The sequence below is a fragment of the Rhinopithecus bieti genome, unplaced genomic scaffold (assembly GCF_001698545.2).
Source record: "Rhinopithecus bieti isolate Rb0 unplaced genomic scaffold, ASM169854v2 scaffold_21649, whole genome shotgun sequence".
Classification (NCBI taxonomy): Eukaryota; Metazoa; Chordata; class Mammalia; order Primates; family Cercopithecidae; genus Rhinopithecus; species Rhinopithecus bieti.
Window position 1 is genome coordinate 2,152,396 of NW_016811584.1, and position 15,227 is coordinate 2,167,622.

General features: G+C 39.4%; 1 protein-coding gene across 2 annotated transcripts in view; it reads right to left on the reverse strand.

Annotated features, from left to right (window-relative positions):
• Window positions 1-626: 626 nt before the first annotated feature.
• The window catches only part of HESX1 (HESX homeobox 1), a 26,818-nt gene continuing 12,217 nt past the window's right edge, over window positions 627-15,227 (reverse strand). For both annotated transcript variants that reach the window (XM_017894148.1, XM_017894149.1), the window contains exons 3-6: window positions 2,476-2,742; window positions 1,477-1,676; window positions 1,112-1,213; window positions 627-1,016 (exon numbers count right to left, since the gene is read on the reverse strand). In XM_017894148.1, coding sequence (XP_017749637.1) covers window positions 918-1,016; window positions 1,112-1,213; window positions 1,477-1,676; window positions 2,476-2,632 — 558 coding nt within the window. In that variant the 5' untranslated portion in view covers window positions 2,633-2,742 and the 3' untranslated portion in view covers window positions 627-917. The remainder of the gene's footprint in view (window positions 1,017-1,111; window positions 1,214-1,476; window positions 1,677-2,475; window positions 2,743-15,227) is intronic.

Genomic DNA, 15,227 nt, shown 5'->3' on the forward strand with positions numbered 1-15,227 from the left:
CCTATTCCCATCTTTAATTGGCAGGGAAAATGGGAAATGAAAACACATAGGTTTTGTTACTTAGAAAGTACCTTGATTACTTCCAGTGACTATGTCAGAGCACTTACAAAAGGTGGGTCAGTTATGCTACCTTCTCAGTCAACTTAATATTGTAGTTGATTAGAAATCATTAAACTGGAAATAGATACAAGCTAGATGATCACTATCACTAATGAATGAAAGTAAAGTACAAAATTAAACTAGAAAACTTTAAAATTTTGCATTTTATTTGCTGCTTACTTCTTTTGTGCAATTCAATACCACTGGTATAAATATGCTAGCTGATACTTGTATCTTTGTACTTTGGCATAATGACTTTACTTGGAAAAAAACCTTGAAACTAACATGCTGTAAGAATTTGTTTTGATAGATGGTAAGAAATTCTCACTGCTTTATGCTATAAATCAAGAGAAGTTGAAGATTCATGAATAAATCATAATCTATAATATAGTGAAGCATAATTATGTTTCAAAATGTGCATGGAGGAAACTAATGGAAACAACTCACGCTTTTGTTCTTCAGATTATTTTACTTGAAATACTTTATAATTAGAATCCAGCTTGTGGAGTCACTTAGTCATGAGTCTATTGATTTTAAACAAACTAATGTATTAGATTAATTTGGATCACTTAAAAAATAGCAAACTTTTCTGAAAATGTTTATTAAAATATATAGAAAAGGTCTTTACTATAACTAAAAGTACCCAAATATAATATGTACCATGCTATAATAGTAATTACATACAATATATTTTCAGAAAAAATGACAATGTTCAGATTAAATGCAGGAAAGAAAACATCACATTTTAACATTTAATATTTCCACTGATTCTTCATGCTCTGCAATTAGAAGATAATTTCACTTGTTTAGTTTTCTATCTATTCCAGGAGATTTGTGTTGAAATTTTTTTTCACCATTAGAAACTGTGATTCTCTATGGGACCTTTTCAGTTTTGCACGCCGATTTTGAAACCAAATCTAAAGTTAAGGAAAAATAAAATAGGTCTCAGAAACATTATTTTATTATTCTTAACATTTCAACACCATGAATAACAACTAAATTTGAAAATTACCTGGATTCTGTCTTCCTCTAGATTCAATTTTCGAGCTAAGTCTTCTCTAATATCAATGCCAGGATAGCAGTTTACTCTAAAGACATTTTCTAACACTTCAATCTAAGAATAAGAAAAAAAAAAGTTGATATTCAGTATGTCACCAAAATGAGCTTTAATTTCTAGAGTAAAATGACTACATTTAAATCTTGGTAATTAATCTGGATGCCTTTTAAAATGATTACCTGGAAATTGTTAAAATATGATAGTCTATTGTTTCATTAATAAAGCTTCTAAACTGAGATACCAAAGTGAATGGGCTTTTGCTCAACTTGGTGTCAATTAAAGCCTTTGTATTATCATTATTGGGTGAAAAAACTTCCCACCTGGTTTTGAGTAAAAGCAGTTCTTGGTCTTCGGCCTCTATACCAACTCAACTCTCTTTTCAAAGACAGTCTTTCTGAGGCTGAAAAGTAATTTTCATATTTCGAAGCTCTTTCTTCTGGCATTGGGTGATCCACCATGCTGGGGAATGAAATCCCACCAGGAGGATTTGGGACATGTAGACATAAGTTACCATCTTTCCCTAAAGACAGAAAAATAAGCCCTATCTTAGATGGTCAATCTTACGTTTCACAAAGTTCTATAGAGGTAGTTTCAGGAACTCATCTTTCTTTTCCTAGTGGAATTCTGGGATTCACAAGAGAATTGCCCCCCATTAACCAAAAACCAATAAAAAATGAAGATCCTGTCTTGGTAATACTGCCTCTTTGGTGTCTGAATGTCATGTATTTTTCAGTGAAAAGAGATTTCAAATATCTGATGTGTCAAACAAGGAGAGATCTGAATTAAAGGCAGGTTCTTGGTATCTCCTGTGAGTGAACTTATCTACTTCGCTCAATCCAAAGCTGATATTCTTTTCATTTCTCCTAGGACTCAGCTGGAGGCATTAAAGTCTTAGACTCTGGCTGGGCGTGGTGCGTCATGCCTGTAATCCCAATACTTTGGGAGGCCAAGGCAGGCGGATCACCTGAGGTCAGGAGTTCGAGACTAGCCTGACCAAAAGGGTGAACCCCCCCCCCCACTAAAAATACAAAAATTTAGCAGGGCATGGTGGCGCATGCCTGTAATCCCAGCTACTCGGGAGGCTGAGGCAGGAGAATCGTTTGAACCCGGGAGGTGGAGGCTGCAGTGAGCCAAGATCATGCCATTGCACTCCAGCCTTGACAACAAGACTAACACTCCATCTCAGAAAAAAAAAAAAAATAATAATAATAAATAAAATAAAAGTCCTAAACTCTAGCTCTATGTAGTATGAAATAAAGGGCAAATTAAACACAGTAAATGAAGTAACAAAGAATTGAAACAATTAAGCTGTGGCATACCTGAGAAGCTGCAGGTGTCTGCCCAGGGCCTGTGGGGTTTCATTAATGGAACACAGTCTTTCTTCTGGTCCAGTCCTAAGATTTTCTCAATTGAAAAGGAGCAAGTTGAGGGTTTGCTTTCCCCGAGCTGAGAGCCTTCCTGAAGGCTGGGAGACATCCTCTTGTGGTCTGCACGGAGCAATAGCTCTGGCCTCTGCTGGCTCTGCCCCACGTGTATAGGGCTGGGATCTTCCTGCAGTTCACCTTATAGCTCCGCTGACAAGGGGGCTGGATTTAGAACGTCACTAATTAAAATCCTGTCTTAGAAAGTTTTAGCATGTCAATGAACACTTGCCCAGCCAGCAGCTTAAGGAGTTAATTGTTTATTTGTTTGCAAGTAATTAGCAACTAATGGCTACACCAGGGGGGCCACCTACAGGGACAAAAAGTGTTATCTCTCCTAAGCAGAACACAGACTTAACTTTCTCGAAAGAAGTGATGCACAAATGTGGCACTCCTCTTTTATTTGAAATCATTAATGTATAAAATCATGCTTTTTATTCTGAACTTTATACTTTCATGGGCTCCACTTACCTAAACATACAGGCAAGATACGAGAGCAGTCGAGTAATAAATAATCTAATTTAAGTGAATTTTCTTCCAAGGAAATTGGAAAAAATAATAATCTCTTAATGCTATTACAGTAATTCTGATGAAAATGCCTGTTTTTCATATGCATATGTAATAGGGAATGTTGTCAATGAAAACACAATAGTATTTGGAGTGCAGCATAGTGGAAAAGGTTGGCAATGTTATTAACACGGAGTGTAATTGTCTTCCAAGTGCCTGGATTAATTCATAGGAACAGTTGCACCAATTATTTTAAATAATTAATGGGTAATTCCTTTCCTTCCTCTTTTAAATGAGAGAGACACAAGTTTATATGAAGGTTCATATGTAATCACCTCCAAGCAACGTAGAAGCATAACTACTTAAAGTGAATACTTTCTCTATCACAGTTATTTTAAAGAAAAGAACATAGTTTGCTTTCTAAAGAAAAATTTATCTCTGTTGATCTTTTGAGGGATGGGCAGAGGATGGAGTCTTTCAAGATGATAAGGCTTGTGAAAATAACCAAGAACAGAATGTTTTAATTTCATAATCCAAAGAAAACTTGAAATTAAAAGAAAAGTATAACTGCTGATTGGGAAGATTTTGAACTGGCTGTTCCCCCCACAAAGGTATGCTTATAGTTCTTGTACTCTGCTCCTCCTGTTCTTCCAGTACCTTCCTGAAGACACATTTAAGTGCCTAACTTTATTCATTATTTAAACAACTGCTGGTCTTTCCTTTAGGGAAGGGGAAAAATAGTCTCCACTCATAGAGGAAATAGCCTCTATAGGATGGAGCTCATCTTCATCAGCTTTTATCCTATTATGATCTCACAAATATTGAGCTAAATTCCTCCTGATGAAAACTCTCGGGTAAATAACGGATCTCACATGCAAAACATCAACAGGCACATGGATTTATAAATATATGTGTAAAACCATTCTGTGGATGAATAAACTGGTGAACATTTACACCTCATGGAGATTTTGTATATAGTGCTGAGATGTAGATTGTGCAAAGGTGGGGGGTATCTTAATCTGGGAAGACTAGGAGGAAGTGAGAGAATACATGACCTTCTCAGTTTTCTTTCTCTCCTTTGAGACATTCATTATTTCCTTCCCCAATTGGTTGAGCACCTACTCAGAATCAGAAAAAAACAAAATACTACCTTGGCTTCATAGAGCTCACAGTGGTGCAGGGTGGGGGACAGGAAACAAATAATAATTATAGGTAAATTATCTAGTATGTTAGCCAGGGTAAGAATGGGAAAAGGAAACAAGTGAGCCAGGTAAGATGAATTAGTGTAGGTGGAGGGATAGATGTCAGTGTAGGTGTCACTGAGCCCCTGAGCCCCGCAGTTGAGTGCCTCAGAGGCACAAGGCAGAAGGATGCCACAGCACATGCCAGAGCAACTCCAGTTTTCAACTTCTTCTTTATTAACAAAGATGTTCCAATATTTTTATTCAGCTTAAATTGATTTTCTTTGGATTTACATAATATCATTTTGTATATGGATGAGTAGATGAAAATAAAAGGCAGGAAAATTATCTAAAAACGTGAGGGAAGCATTTTCTCGTACACTCACTCAACAGATTTTTGTTTGTTTGTTGGTTGGTTGGTTGAAGACGGAATCTCACTGTTGCCCAGGCTGGAATGCAGTGGCACCATCTCAGCTCACTGCAACCTCCACCTCCTAGGTTCAAGCAATTCTCCTGCCTTAGCCTCCCGAGTAGCTGGGATTACACATGTGCACCACCACGCATGGCTAATTTTTCTATTTTTAGTAGAGACGGGGGTTTCACCATGTTGGCCAGGCTGGTCTCAAACTCCTGACCTCAAGTGATCCACCTGCCTTGGCCTCCTAAAGTGGTGGGATTACAGACTTTTACAGGGCACTTAATGTGTGCCAGACATTATTATAGGTGCTAGAGATCAGTGATGAACAAAATATGCTAATTTCATGGCATGATAAATACATTGAAAGGAGTGAACAAGGTGATGCAGATGCAACATAATGGCAGAGGATGACTTAAAGTACAGTGGTCGGTGGTCGATGGTGGAGGAGGGCCTGAGGAAGTGACATTTTCACTGAAGATGAGCTAGCATGCCAAGAGCCCGAGAAAAAGCACTGCGCTGAGAGAGAATGGCAAGTACAAAGGTCTTGCAGTTGAAAATCACTTGGAATGTTTGAGGAGGAAGAAGGCAGTAGCTGGAGTGAAGTTAGTGATACCAGGTGCACTTGGAGTGCCAGGCCAGGTTGGATAGTGGATGGCCTCTATAAAGGACAAGGTAAGGAGGGTGCAAAGAGAAGCCAGGGTAGGGTTTTAAGCTGGGACCAAAATGATAGAATTTATGTTTTTAAACCTTACTCTGGCTGCTCTGTGGAAAGGGATTAGAGAGAAGTGGGTGCAACCAGGGAGATCAGTTGGGAGTTACTTATTCAACACATATTTACTAAGCATATACTACCTGCTAGGCATTGTTCTAGGTGTGAGGGATACAGTGGTGAAAACAAAGACAATTGTTTAGCAGCAAAAGATGATCATTTGAAAGAAGTGTGAGGAGAGAGGGTAGATTTGGAGAGAAGTGCAATTCTTTAGAAGGTTATGGGAGATTGAATAATCGAATACTTGGTCCCAATTCTTCAATCCCCATAATATCTCATACAACCATCTCCTTGCTGTGGTTTCATGGTGAATACAGTATACTTCCCACCTCCTGATTTTGGGCTTGTTTGTGTGACTGGCCAATGGGAAGTGATGTGAACAGAAGCTCAGTGTGCCCATTTGTTTTTTTTTGTTTTTGGTAATGTCACCCAGGCTGGAGTGCAGTGGCGCAATCTCTGCTCACTGCAACTCTGCCTCCCAGGTTCGAGTGATTCTCCTGCCTCAGCCTCCCGAGTAGCTGGGACTACAGGCGCATGCCATCACACCTGGCTAATTTTTGTATTTTAGTGAACAGTGATCAGCAACCAAATGGTAAACATGGGATCACCTCCAAGGGCAAATAACTTTAGCATCAAAAACCAAGATATTAATCCTCAGACTAGCAGTAGGTGAGAGAGCTGAAGATTCCTCTTGGTTCCTAGAAAAGGCAAACTAAACCCTCTCTGGAGGAAAGCATCCCTAATTTAGGTCCACAAGATTTCCACAGATTAAGAGCAAGCAAACATAAGCTCATAATCAAAGATCATCAAGCATGTGAGACTAGCCACCTCATGAGGGAAAGCCAGCAGAAATGAGATTTATAGCTTGTTCCAGAGACTGCTAGTTGTCCACCAATATCCATTCTATCCTTCCTCAGTAGCAATATAATTTTTTTTTTTTTTTGAGTTTCAGTCTGTCGCCCAGGCTGGAGTGCAGTGACATGATCTTGGCTCACTGCAACCTGCACCTCCTGGGTTCAAGCAATTCTCTTGCCTTAACCTCCTGAGTAACTGGGATTACAGGTGCGTGCCACCATGCCTGGCTAATTTTTTGTATTTTTAGTAGAGATGTGGTTTCACCATGTTGGCCAGGCTGGTCTTGAACTCCTGACCTCAAGTGATCCAACCCACCTCAGCCTCCCAAAGTGCTAGGATTACAGGCATGAGCCACTACACCAGGCCACAATATAGTTTTTAGGTAAAGGTTGATAATGACATTTCCCAGACTGCCTTGCATATAGGTGTGGTCATGTGACTTCTTACCTCTGAGATGTGAGCGGAAGCAACGTGTCTAACTTTCAGGCCCAGCTATTAAAAGTTAGGGGTGACCCCTCTGTGTTCCCATTTTCTCTTTTCTACTGTCTGGACTGTGGACAAGACGGTGGGAGCTGATGAAATGTTGAGAATAGCAGTGTAATGAGAGAGAGGACTTGAAGCCCTGTGGATTGTGGACTGGACTTTCCATATCAGTACTGGACTACCTGCTTGGACAAAGAATAAATGTCTGTCTTGTTATTTGGGGTCTGTAAGTTATAGCAGTCAAGTCTATACTGTAACTAATATAGATCTAGAAGCAATTCAGATATGGGAGTTAACAACAACAGAATATGAAATATCTAACAAGTGAAAGTTTAAAGAACTAAAAGTTAGAATCATCAATAGGGACAAGCAAAAATAAATGATCGGAAATGACTGGGAAGATTTTAAAAAGAACTAAATGGAATTCATAAAATTAAAAATGTATATAATTATTAAAATATACTCTGGATAAGTTAAAGAGCATTTTGGGTCATCATGACAGCACCCTTCCCCACACCCTGGCCCATACTCACTGTTATAAACATTTTAAATTATTGCCAATATGACACATAAAATAATTTGTTTCACATTTCTTCAAGTAAGGTTGGGCATTAATTTCTTTACAGGTTTATTGGTCAATGTGTATTTCTTCTTTTGTGAAATAATAGTGTATTCCCTCAGCTCATTTTTCTATTAAGGTTTTTTTTGTTTGTTTCTTCACTTTCTTCAGAAGGTGGGGGTGATGGTAGGGACTAAATGGGAAGAAAATGAGGAAACTTTTGGGGTGAGGGTAAGGTTCTATATTTTGACAGGATTTGGATTACACAGCTGTATGCATTTGTCAATACTCATTGATTGGTACTCTAAAATTTGTTCACTGTAAAATTTTATCTATAAAACCATAAACAAGTACTTAACTAGTCAATGTTATGTATGCTAAAGAGTTTAAGGGGGAAGCATATTGATGGCTACAACTTTATTGATTGATTGATTGAGATGGAGTCTCTCTCTGTTTCCCAGGCTGGAGTGCAGTGGTGCGATCTCAGCTCACTGCAGCCCAGACTTGTTTTACGCATTTTAAAGTAAGTTGTAGGCCAGGCACGGTGGCTCACGCCTGTAATCTCAGCACTTCGGGAGGCCGAGGCGGGCAGATGACTGGAGGTCAGGAGTTCGAGACCAGCCTGGCCAACAGTGAAGCCCAGTCTCTACTAAAACTACAAAAACCAGCTGGGCGTGGTAGCACACGCCTGTAATCCTAGCTACTTGGGAGGCTGAGGCATGAGAATAGCTTAAACTGGGGAGGCGAGGTTGCAGTGAGCTGAGATCATGCCACTGCACTCCAGCCTGGGTGACAGAGTGAGACTGTATCTAAAAAAAAAAAGAAAAGAAAAAATGCATAAAACATAAAATGGATGGATGGATAAATATGTGATGCTTTCATGATCACCCTTATTCAACATTATTGTGTAATTCTGGATGATTAGAACTTCTAAACCAATTGAGTTTTCTGGGATGATGAAAATGTTCTGCATCTGAGCTATCCAATATGGTAGCCACTAGCTACATGTGGCTATGAGCACTTGAAATGTTGCTAGTGCAACTGAGGAACTGAATTTCAAATGTAATTAAGTTTAATTTAATTTAAACTTGGACAGACACACATGGCTAGTGGCTCCAAACCGAAAAGCACAGACAGAGAACATTTCCATAACTGCAAGAAGTCTTACCGGATACTGCTGGTCTAGAAGTATAGAACAGTATTGAAAATAGTGATGATAGGCTGGGCACGGTGGCTCACGCCTGTAATCCCAGCACTGTGGGACGCGGAGGCGGGGTGGATCACCTGATGTCAGAAGTTCGAGACCAGCCTGGCCAACATGGTGAAACCCTGTCTCTACTAAAAATACAAAAAATTAGCTGGGTATGGTGGGGCTTGTACTCCCATCTGCTCGGGAGGCTGAGGCAGCAGAATTGCTTGAACCTGGGAGGTGGAGGTTGCAGTGAGCTGAGATCGCACTATTGCACTCCAGCCTGGGCAACAAGAGTGAAGCTCCATCTCAAAAAAAAAAAAAAAAAAAAAAAAAAAAAAAAGAAAAGGAAGGGAAAGAGAAGAAAATAGTGATGATAAAACAAAAAACAAACACCTTTGTTTTGTTCTGACATGAGAAAAGTATTTCACCATTAAAATAGTATCTTCTGCTGGTTTCTAATAAATGCTGTTTATTTAGCACAATGTTATAATGAATACAAATGCAAAATATCTACCGAGCTTTATTGCTTCTCCAGCATTTTAGCATATTTGTGTTTAATCTTCTCACAAATCTTTTATCATTTGGTAGCTGAGAAAACAGAAATTGAGAGTACCGTTGTAGTACCAGAAGTCACTAACTAGGAAGCCTTGACTTGCATTTTCTGCTCTAAATCCTGTTTTATTGACTTCACCAATTAATGGCCATTGTAACATCTTCACCAATGATCTCATAGTATAAATATCAAAGTGTACTAATCAATTAAGAAAAAAACTGAAAACTTTGCATATGATACTCAGTATCTTTCAACACTTACTTTGATATGAGAAAGAAAAGTCTAACATATTGACATTAGAGAGAAGAGGTTTTAGGAATAAAATTGGACAGTCTATATTTCAAATATCTATACATACAAGATGAAGTAAAACTGAGAGGTTTATGTTTTTTCTTGTTTTAGGAACATTAAAGTCCATTCATGTTTTGATAAATATTTATTTTTAAATTGTGTATTTCAGTTAATATCCAAATCATTAACATCAGGAAAAATGTACTAGGTCTGAGGTGTTTTGGCAGAGATTTCTGTAAACCAGCCATACAAGTATTATGCTGTGAGCGTAATAAGAAATGGAATAAGCAAAGCTCCAGTGAACCTTGCCCCTTCCTTACTTTTGCATAGGAATTGCTCTGATTTCACACTTTCAGTATTTTTAATGTTAAAATGTGTTTTCTAAAATATAAGTTTATTTTTTACTGCAATGCCTTCAGTGTTTCCTAGAACAATGCCCAAGTAGACATTCAATAAAATTTGTTGAATAAGTGAATTAAATGGATGGATGGACAGATGGGACGAGCAAGATGTGACATGAAACCTGACATGCAACGTAAATACTGTACTAGTATTGTTTATTATTTAAGTTTACTTGAACAGGGTTTAACTATTGTTGCCATTGTTTTTTAATGTGTAAAGTAACCCCAGTTTTCTGTGAACTACATGTGTATCACTCCAGGGCAATCTATAAAAGAGAAGACATTATGGCATTCTGTAACTAAAATTTAATAAAAATTGAGATAGGGCATTCATTTAAAAATCTGAGTTGAGGACAAGTGCTGTGGCTCATTCCTATAATCCAAGCACTTTGGGAAGCCGAGGTGGGAGAATTGTTTAAACCCAGGAGTTCAAGACCTGCCTGGGCAACACAGTGGGACCTTGTCTCTTCAAAAATTGAAAAACCGTTAGCCAGGCGTGGTAGCATGCGCCTGTGATCCCAGATACTCAGGAGGCTGAGGTGGATTGCTTGAGCATAGGAGGTTAAGGCTGCAATGAGCTGTGATCGTGCCACTGCACTCCAGTTTGGGTGACAGAGGGAGACCTTGTCAAAAAAAAAAAAAGAAAAAAGAAAAAGAAAAAGAAAAAAAAGGCCAGGCACGGTGGCTTATGCCTGTAATCCCAGCACTTTGGGAGGCCAAGGGAGGTGGATCACAAGACGTCAGGAGTTCGAGACCAGCCTGGCCAACATGGTGAAACCCCATCTCTACTAAAAATACAAAAATTAGCCGGATGTGGTGGTAAGCGCCTGTAATCCCAGCTACTGGGGAGGGAGGTAGGAGAAGTGCTTGAACCGAGGAGGTAGATGTTACAGTGAGCTGAGATAGCGCCACTGCACTCCAGCTTGGGCGACAGAGTGAGATGCCATCTCAAAAAAAAAAAAAAAAAAAAAAAAAAAAAAAAAAAAATCCAAGTTTAAAATCTAAAAATCTCAAGTCATGTTGAACAATTCATATTTGTGGCACTCTGTGGTTTCTATGGCCCTTGTCTGCCATTGTTACTAGAGACACACAGGAGCTTTCCCAGTGATTACGAGGTTCAGGAGAGCAAGGTCTGTTTCATACAGTCTTCGATCTCCCCTGCACCCAGCACAGTGCCTGTCACATAGGAAATGTTAAGTAAGTTTATTGAGTACGTCCAGTTTATAACAATTAAAAAGCATTTCAGCCTTTGTTATTCTCAAATCTCAAAAGAGTAAAGTATTATATTTTTCATTTTCAAACCAGTTAAAATTGTTTACAGTATAATGTCTTGTACATATCAAGCCCTTGATTTAAAAAATTTGATATGAAGTCAACCAAAAGACAAATGCATTTTTATTTTGAAAAGATTCATTCTATAGGCCGGGCGTGGTGGCTCACACCTATAATCTCAGCACTTTGGGAGGCTGAGGTGGGTGGATCACGAGGTCAAGAGATCGAGACCATCCTGGCCAACATGGTAAAACCCCATCTCTACTAAAAATACAAAAATTAGCTGAGCGTGGTGGTGCGCACCTGTAGTCCCAGCTACTTGGGAGGCTGAGGCAGCAGGAGAATCGCTTGACCTAGGGAGGCAGGGGTTGTAGTGGGCCAAGATCACACCACTGCACTCCAGCACAGGGACAGAGTGAGACTCTGTCTCCAAAAAAAAAAAAAGATTCATTCTCTGCTGATTGAAGTAGCAAAGAGAAAAAATGTAAATTTTAAAAAAGATTTATTCTGTACAACAGTACATGGAGTAAAATATGATAGTCTCCTTCACTTTTACCCATCTTACCTCCCCAGCTTACTGGCTATCACCACTAACAATGTAGCATTTCTCCTGCCTGCCTTTCAAAATACTTTGACTTAAATAGGAGGATGCACACATGCACATATTTTTTTTTATTATACTTTAAGTGCTAGAGTACATGTGTACAACACGCAGGTTTGTTACACAGGTATACATGTGCCATGTTGGTTTGCTGTGCCCATCAACTCATCATTTACATTAGGTATTTCTCCTAATGCTAACCCTCTCCCAGTCTCCCACCTCTGACAGGCCCCGGTGTGTGATGTTCCCTGCCCTGGCACACATGCACATGTTTTCATCAACATGGGGTCAAACGTGTGCTGTTCTGCAATGTGGTCCACTCTCCCATTGTGTGACACACACAAACACACACACACCACAAACATGTATAGCTCTTCCTCTCCCTTCAACACCTGCTTGGCACTACAAGTGGATGAACCACAACTTATCAATCTACACCCTGGATAATGAGGGATATAGGTTGTCTCCAATTTTTTACTATACCATTTTGGCAATGAATATCCTCTACATACATGTTAGCACACATGCAGGGGTGCATGGAAATCCATGGAAAAATTTCTTTGAAGTGCATATTATTTTTTAGTGGATGCTGCCATATTTCCTTCTAAAAAATCTTTACCAATGAACACTCTCATCCTGTTGAGCCCTTGTTCTTATGTCCTGCCTGGATTGACAGTGGGAACAAGAAAACTCAGGGCTGAGCTAAATTAGACTCAGGTTTTTCTCAGACTCAATATTCAAAGATAAAATGGTTTAGGATTTAAGGCTCCAAAGGGCTCAGGCCTAAACTTTAGTGCTATTTAATCTAATCGCTGTAGATTAAATGGGAGTTGTCAGTTAACCCAAGAACCTGATGGTTATTTATAACATTGTTCCTGAGGGATCAATGTTACAGTTTTTTTTTTTTTTTGAGACGGAGTCTCGCTCTGTCGCCCAGGCTGGAGTGTAGTGGCCGGATCTCGGCTCACTGCAAGCTCCGCCTCCCGGGTTCACGCCATTCTCCTGCCTCAGCCTCCCGAGTAGCTGGGACTACAGGCGCCCGCCACCTCGCCAGGCTAGTTTTTTGTATTTTTTAGTAGAGACGGGGTTTCACCATGTTAGCCAGGATGGTCTCGATCTTCTGACCTTGTGATCCACCCATCTCGGCCTCCCAAAGTGCTGGGATTACAGGCTTGAGCCACCAGGCCCGGCCAATGTTACAGTTTTAAACAACTTTAACTTTCCAGTCGGGCGCGGTGGCTCACGCCTGTAATCCCAGCACTTTGGAAGGCTGAGGCAGGCGGACTGTGAGGTCAGGAGTTCAAGACCATCCTGGCCAACATGGTGAAACCCCATCTCTACTAAAATACAAAATTAGCTGGGCGTGGCGGCACGCATCTGTAATCCCAGGTACTCGGGAGGCTGAGGCAGAAGAATTGCTTGAACCCGGGAGGCGGAGGTTGCAGTGAGCCGAGATCGTGCCACTGCACTCCAGCTTGGGCAACGAGCAAGACTCCATCTCAAATAAATAAATAAATTTTTCAATCAAAACAAACATTTGTTAAACTCCAACATATATCAGGGAGTGCTCTGCAGAGCACAGAGATGAAATCATTTCTGCCTTCAAGAAACTTATGATTAAGAGGATAGTAATTAATGTTGATTTTATTAGGTATGATAATGTGATTATGGTTACCTAATATGCCCCTTTAAAAGATACTCAAGTATTTACAGGTGAAATTTCATGATGTCTGGGTTTTGCTTTCAAATATTTTAGGAAAACAGGAAGAAAACCAAGAAAGAGATAATTGAAGTAGGTATTGCAAAATGTTGATGTGTTGAATTAGAGACCGGTATATGTGGATTCATTATTCTCTCTACTTTTGTAAATATAAATAGTAACATTCTCTTTAGTCTTCTAGGGACACCAGTATGTACATACACAATTACAATATAATAAAATAAAGATACAGGCACAAGTGACTATGGGAATAGAAAATGGCCCAAATCTACTTGGATGAGATTGAATAGGACTGAGGAAGGGTTAAGAATCCAACTCTGATGTCAGATTATCTGGGTCCAAATTCCAGCTCTTCTTAGCTATGTGACTTGCGCATATAACTTAGCCTTTTGAGCCTGTTTCTTCTACAATAAAATGGGGATAATTATAGTGCCCAACTGAGGATCCAATACGTTAATCTGCAAAGCTCTTGGAATAGAGCCTGACATGTAGTAGACATTACATAAACTGCCTACCATTACTCACTTATTGCTGTTATCAATGTTATTATAAAGGCTTTTCAGAGATCTGTTGAGGCAGAGATGTTTCAAGAAAAGGTCAGAGAAAAGCAACATAACATAAGGCCCGTCAGAGACAGGGGTATGTGTGTGCTTGTCTGTTGAGGGGATGAGGAGAAAGTTAATGTGATTCCAATATTTCTAGCTTAGATGACCAGATGAATGATGGTATCATTAACTAAGAAGGGAATATAGAGGAAGGGGGGTTTATCAATCAAAATACAATACAAATTATATTTCTAATTATATACACAAATGGGCAAGTATTTAGCAAACTGAATTACTTCAGAATTAAAATTCCCAGAATGAGATGGTAAAACTCTAGTGAAAATTGACAGAATGTGATAAATGATAAAGATCTAAAAATATTTTAGGGAATAACTTTATCTAGAATAGTAAATATTATTGTCCTATATCTCACATATATAACCTAAATAAGTGAGTTCACTTTAGTACCAGAAGACTGCAAATAACATTTCAGAAATCTAGCAACTCAGATATTAGAAATACTTTAAAATAAATATGTATTTCTAAAAGGTTGTGATCAAATAAGGCAGCTATCATGGTTGCCAATGGATTCTTCTAGGGAGGTACGAGAATTCTCAGTGGTGTCTAGGTCCTCATAAAAGCAGAGATAGAAAAGAGCAAAGATGAACTTTGGAATATTTTACTTTGAGTGCCCAGAGGTCTTACCACTTTCCAGGACACAAAGTTTCTTCTTTTCTATAGCAAAGACACCTGTTTAATACTCTCTCTTTAAAAACAGAAAAATGTTGGCCAGGCACAGTGGCTCACACCTGTAATCCCAGCATTTTGGGAGGCCGAGGCAGGCGGATCACCTGAGGTCAGCAGTTTGAGACCAGCCTGGCCAACGTGGTGAAACCTTGTCTCTACTAAAAATATAAAAATTAGCCAGGTGTGGTGGCAGGCGCCTGTAATCCCAGCTACTCAGGAGGCTGAGGCAGGAGAATCGCTTGAACCCGGGAGGCAGAGGTTGCAGTGAGCCAAGGTGGCGCCATTGCACTCCAGCCTGGGCGACACAGCGAGACTCTGTCTCAAAAAACAAACAAACAGACAAAAACAAAACAAAACAAAACAAAAACACACACACACAGAAAAATGTTAAGGCAAAATAAAGAATTTAGCAATGTATCATGTTCAATGGTCTATTCATGATTACAGCTATGTACCTGGTTTTAATTTGTAATGTTTTTGATTTAATTTTGAAACAATTTCAAACTTACTTAAAAGTTGCGGCTGGGCGCGGTGGCTCAAGCCTGTAATCCCAGCA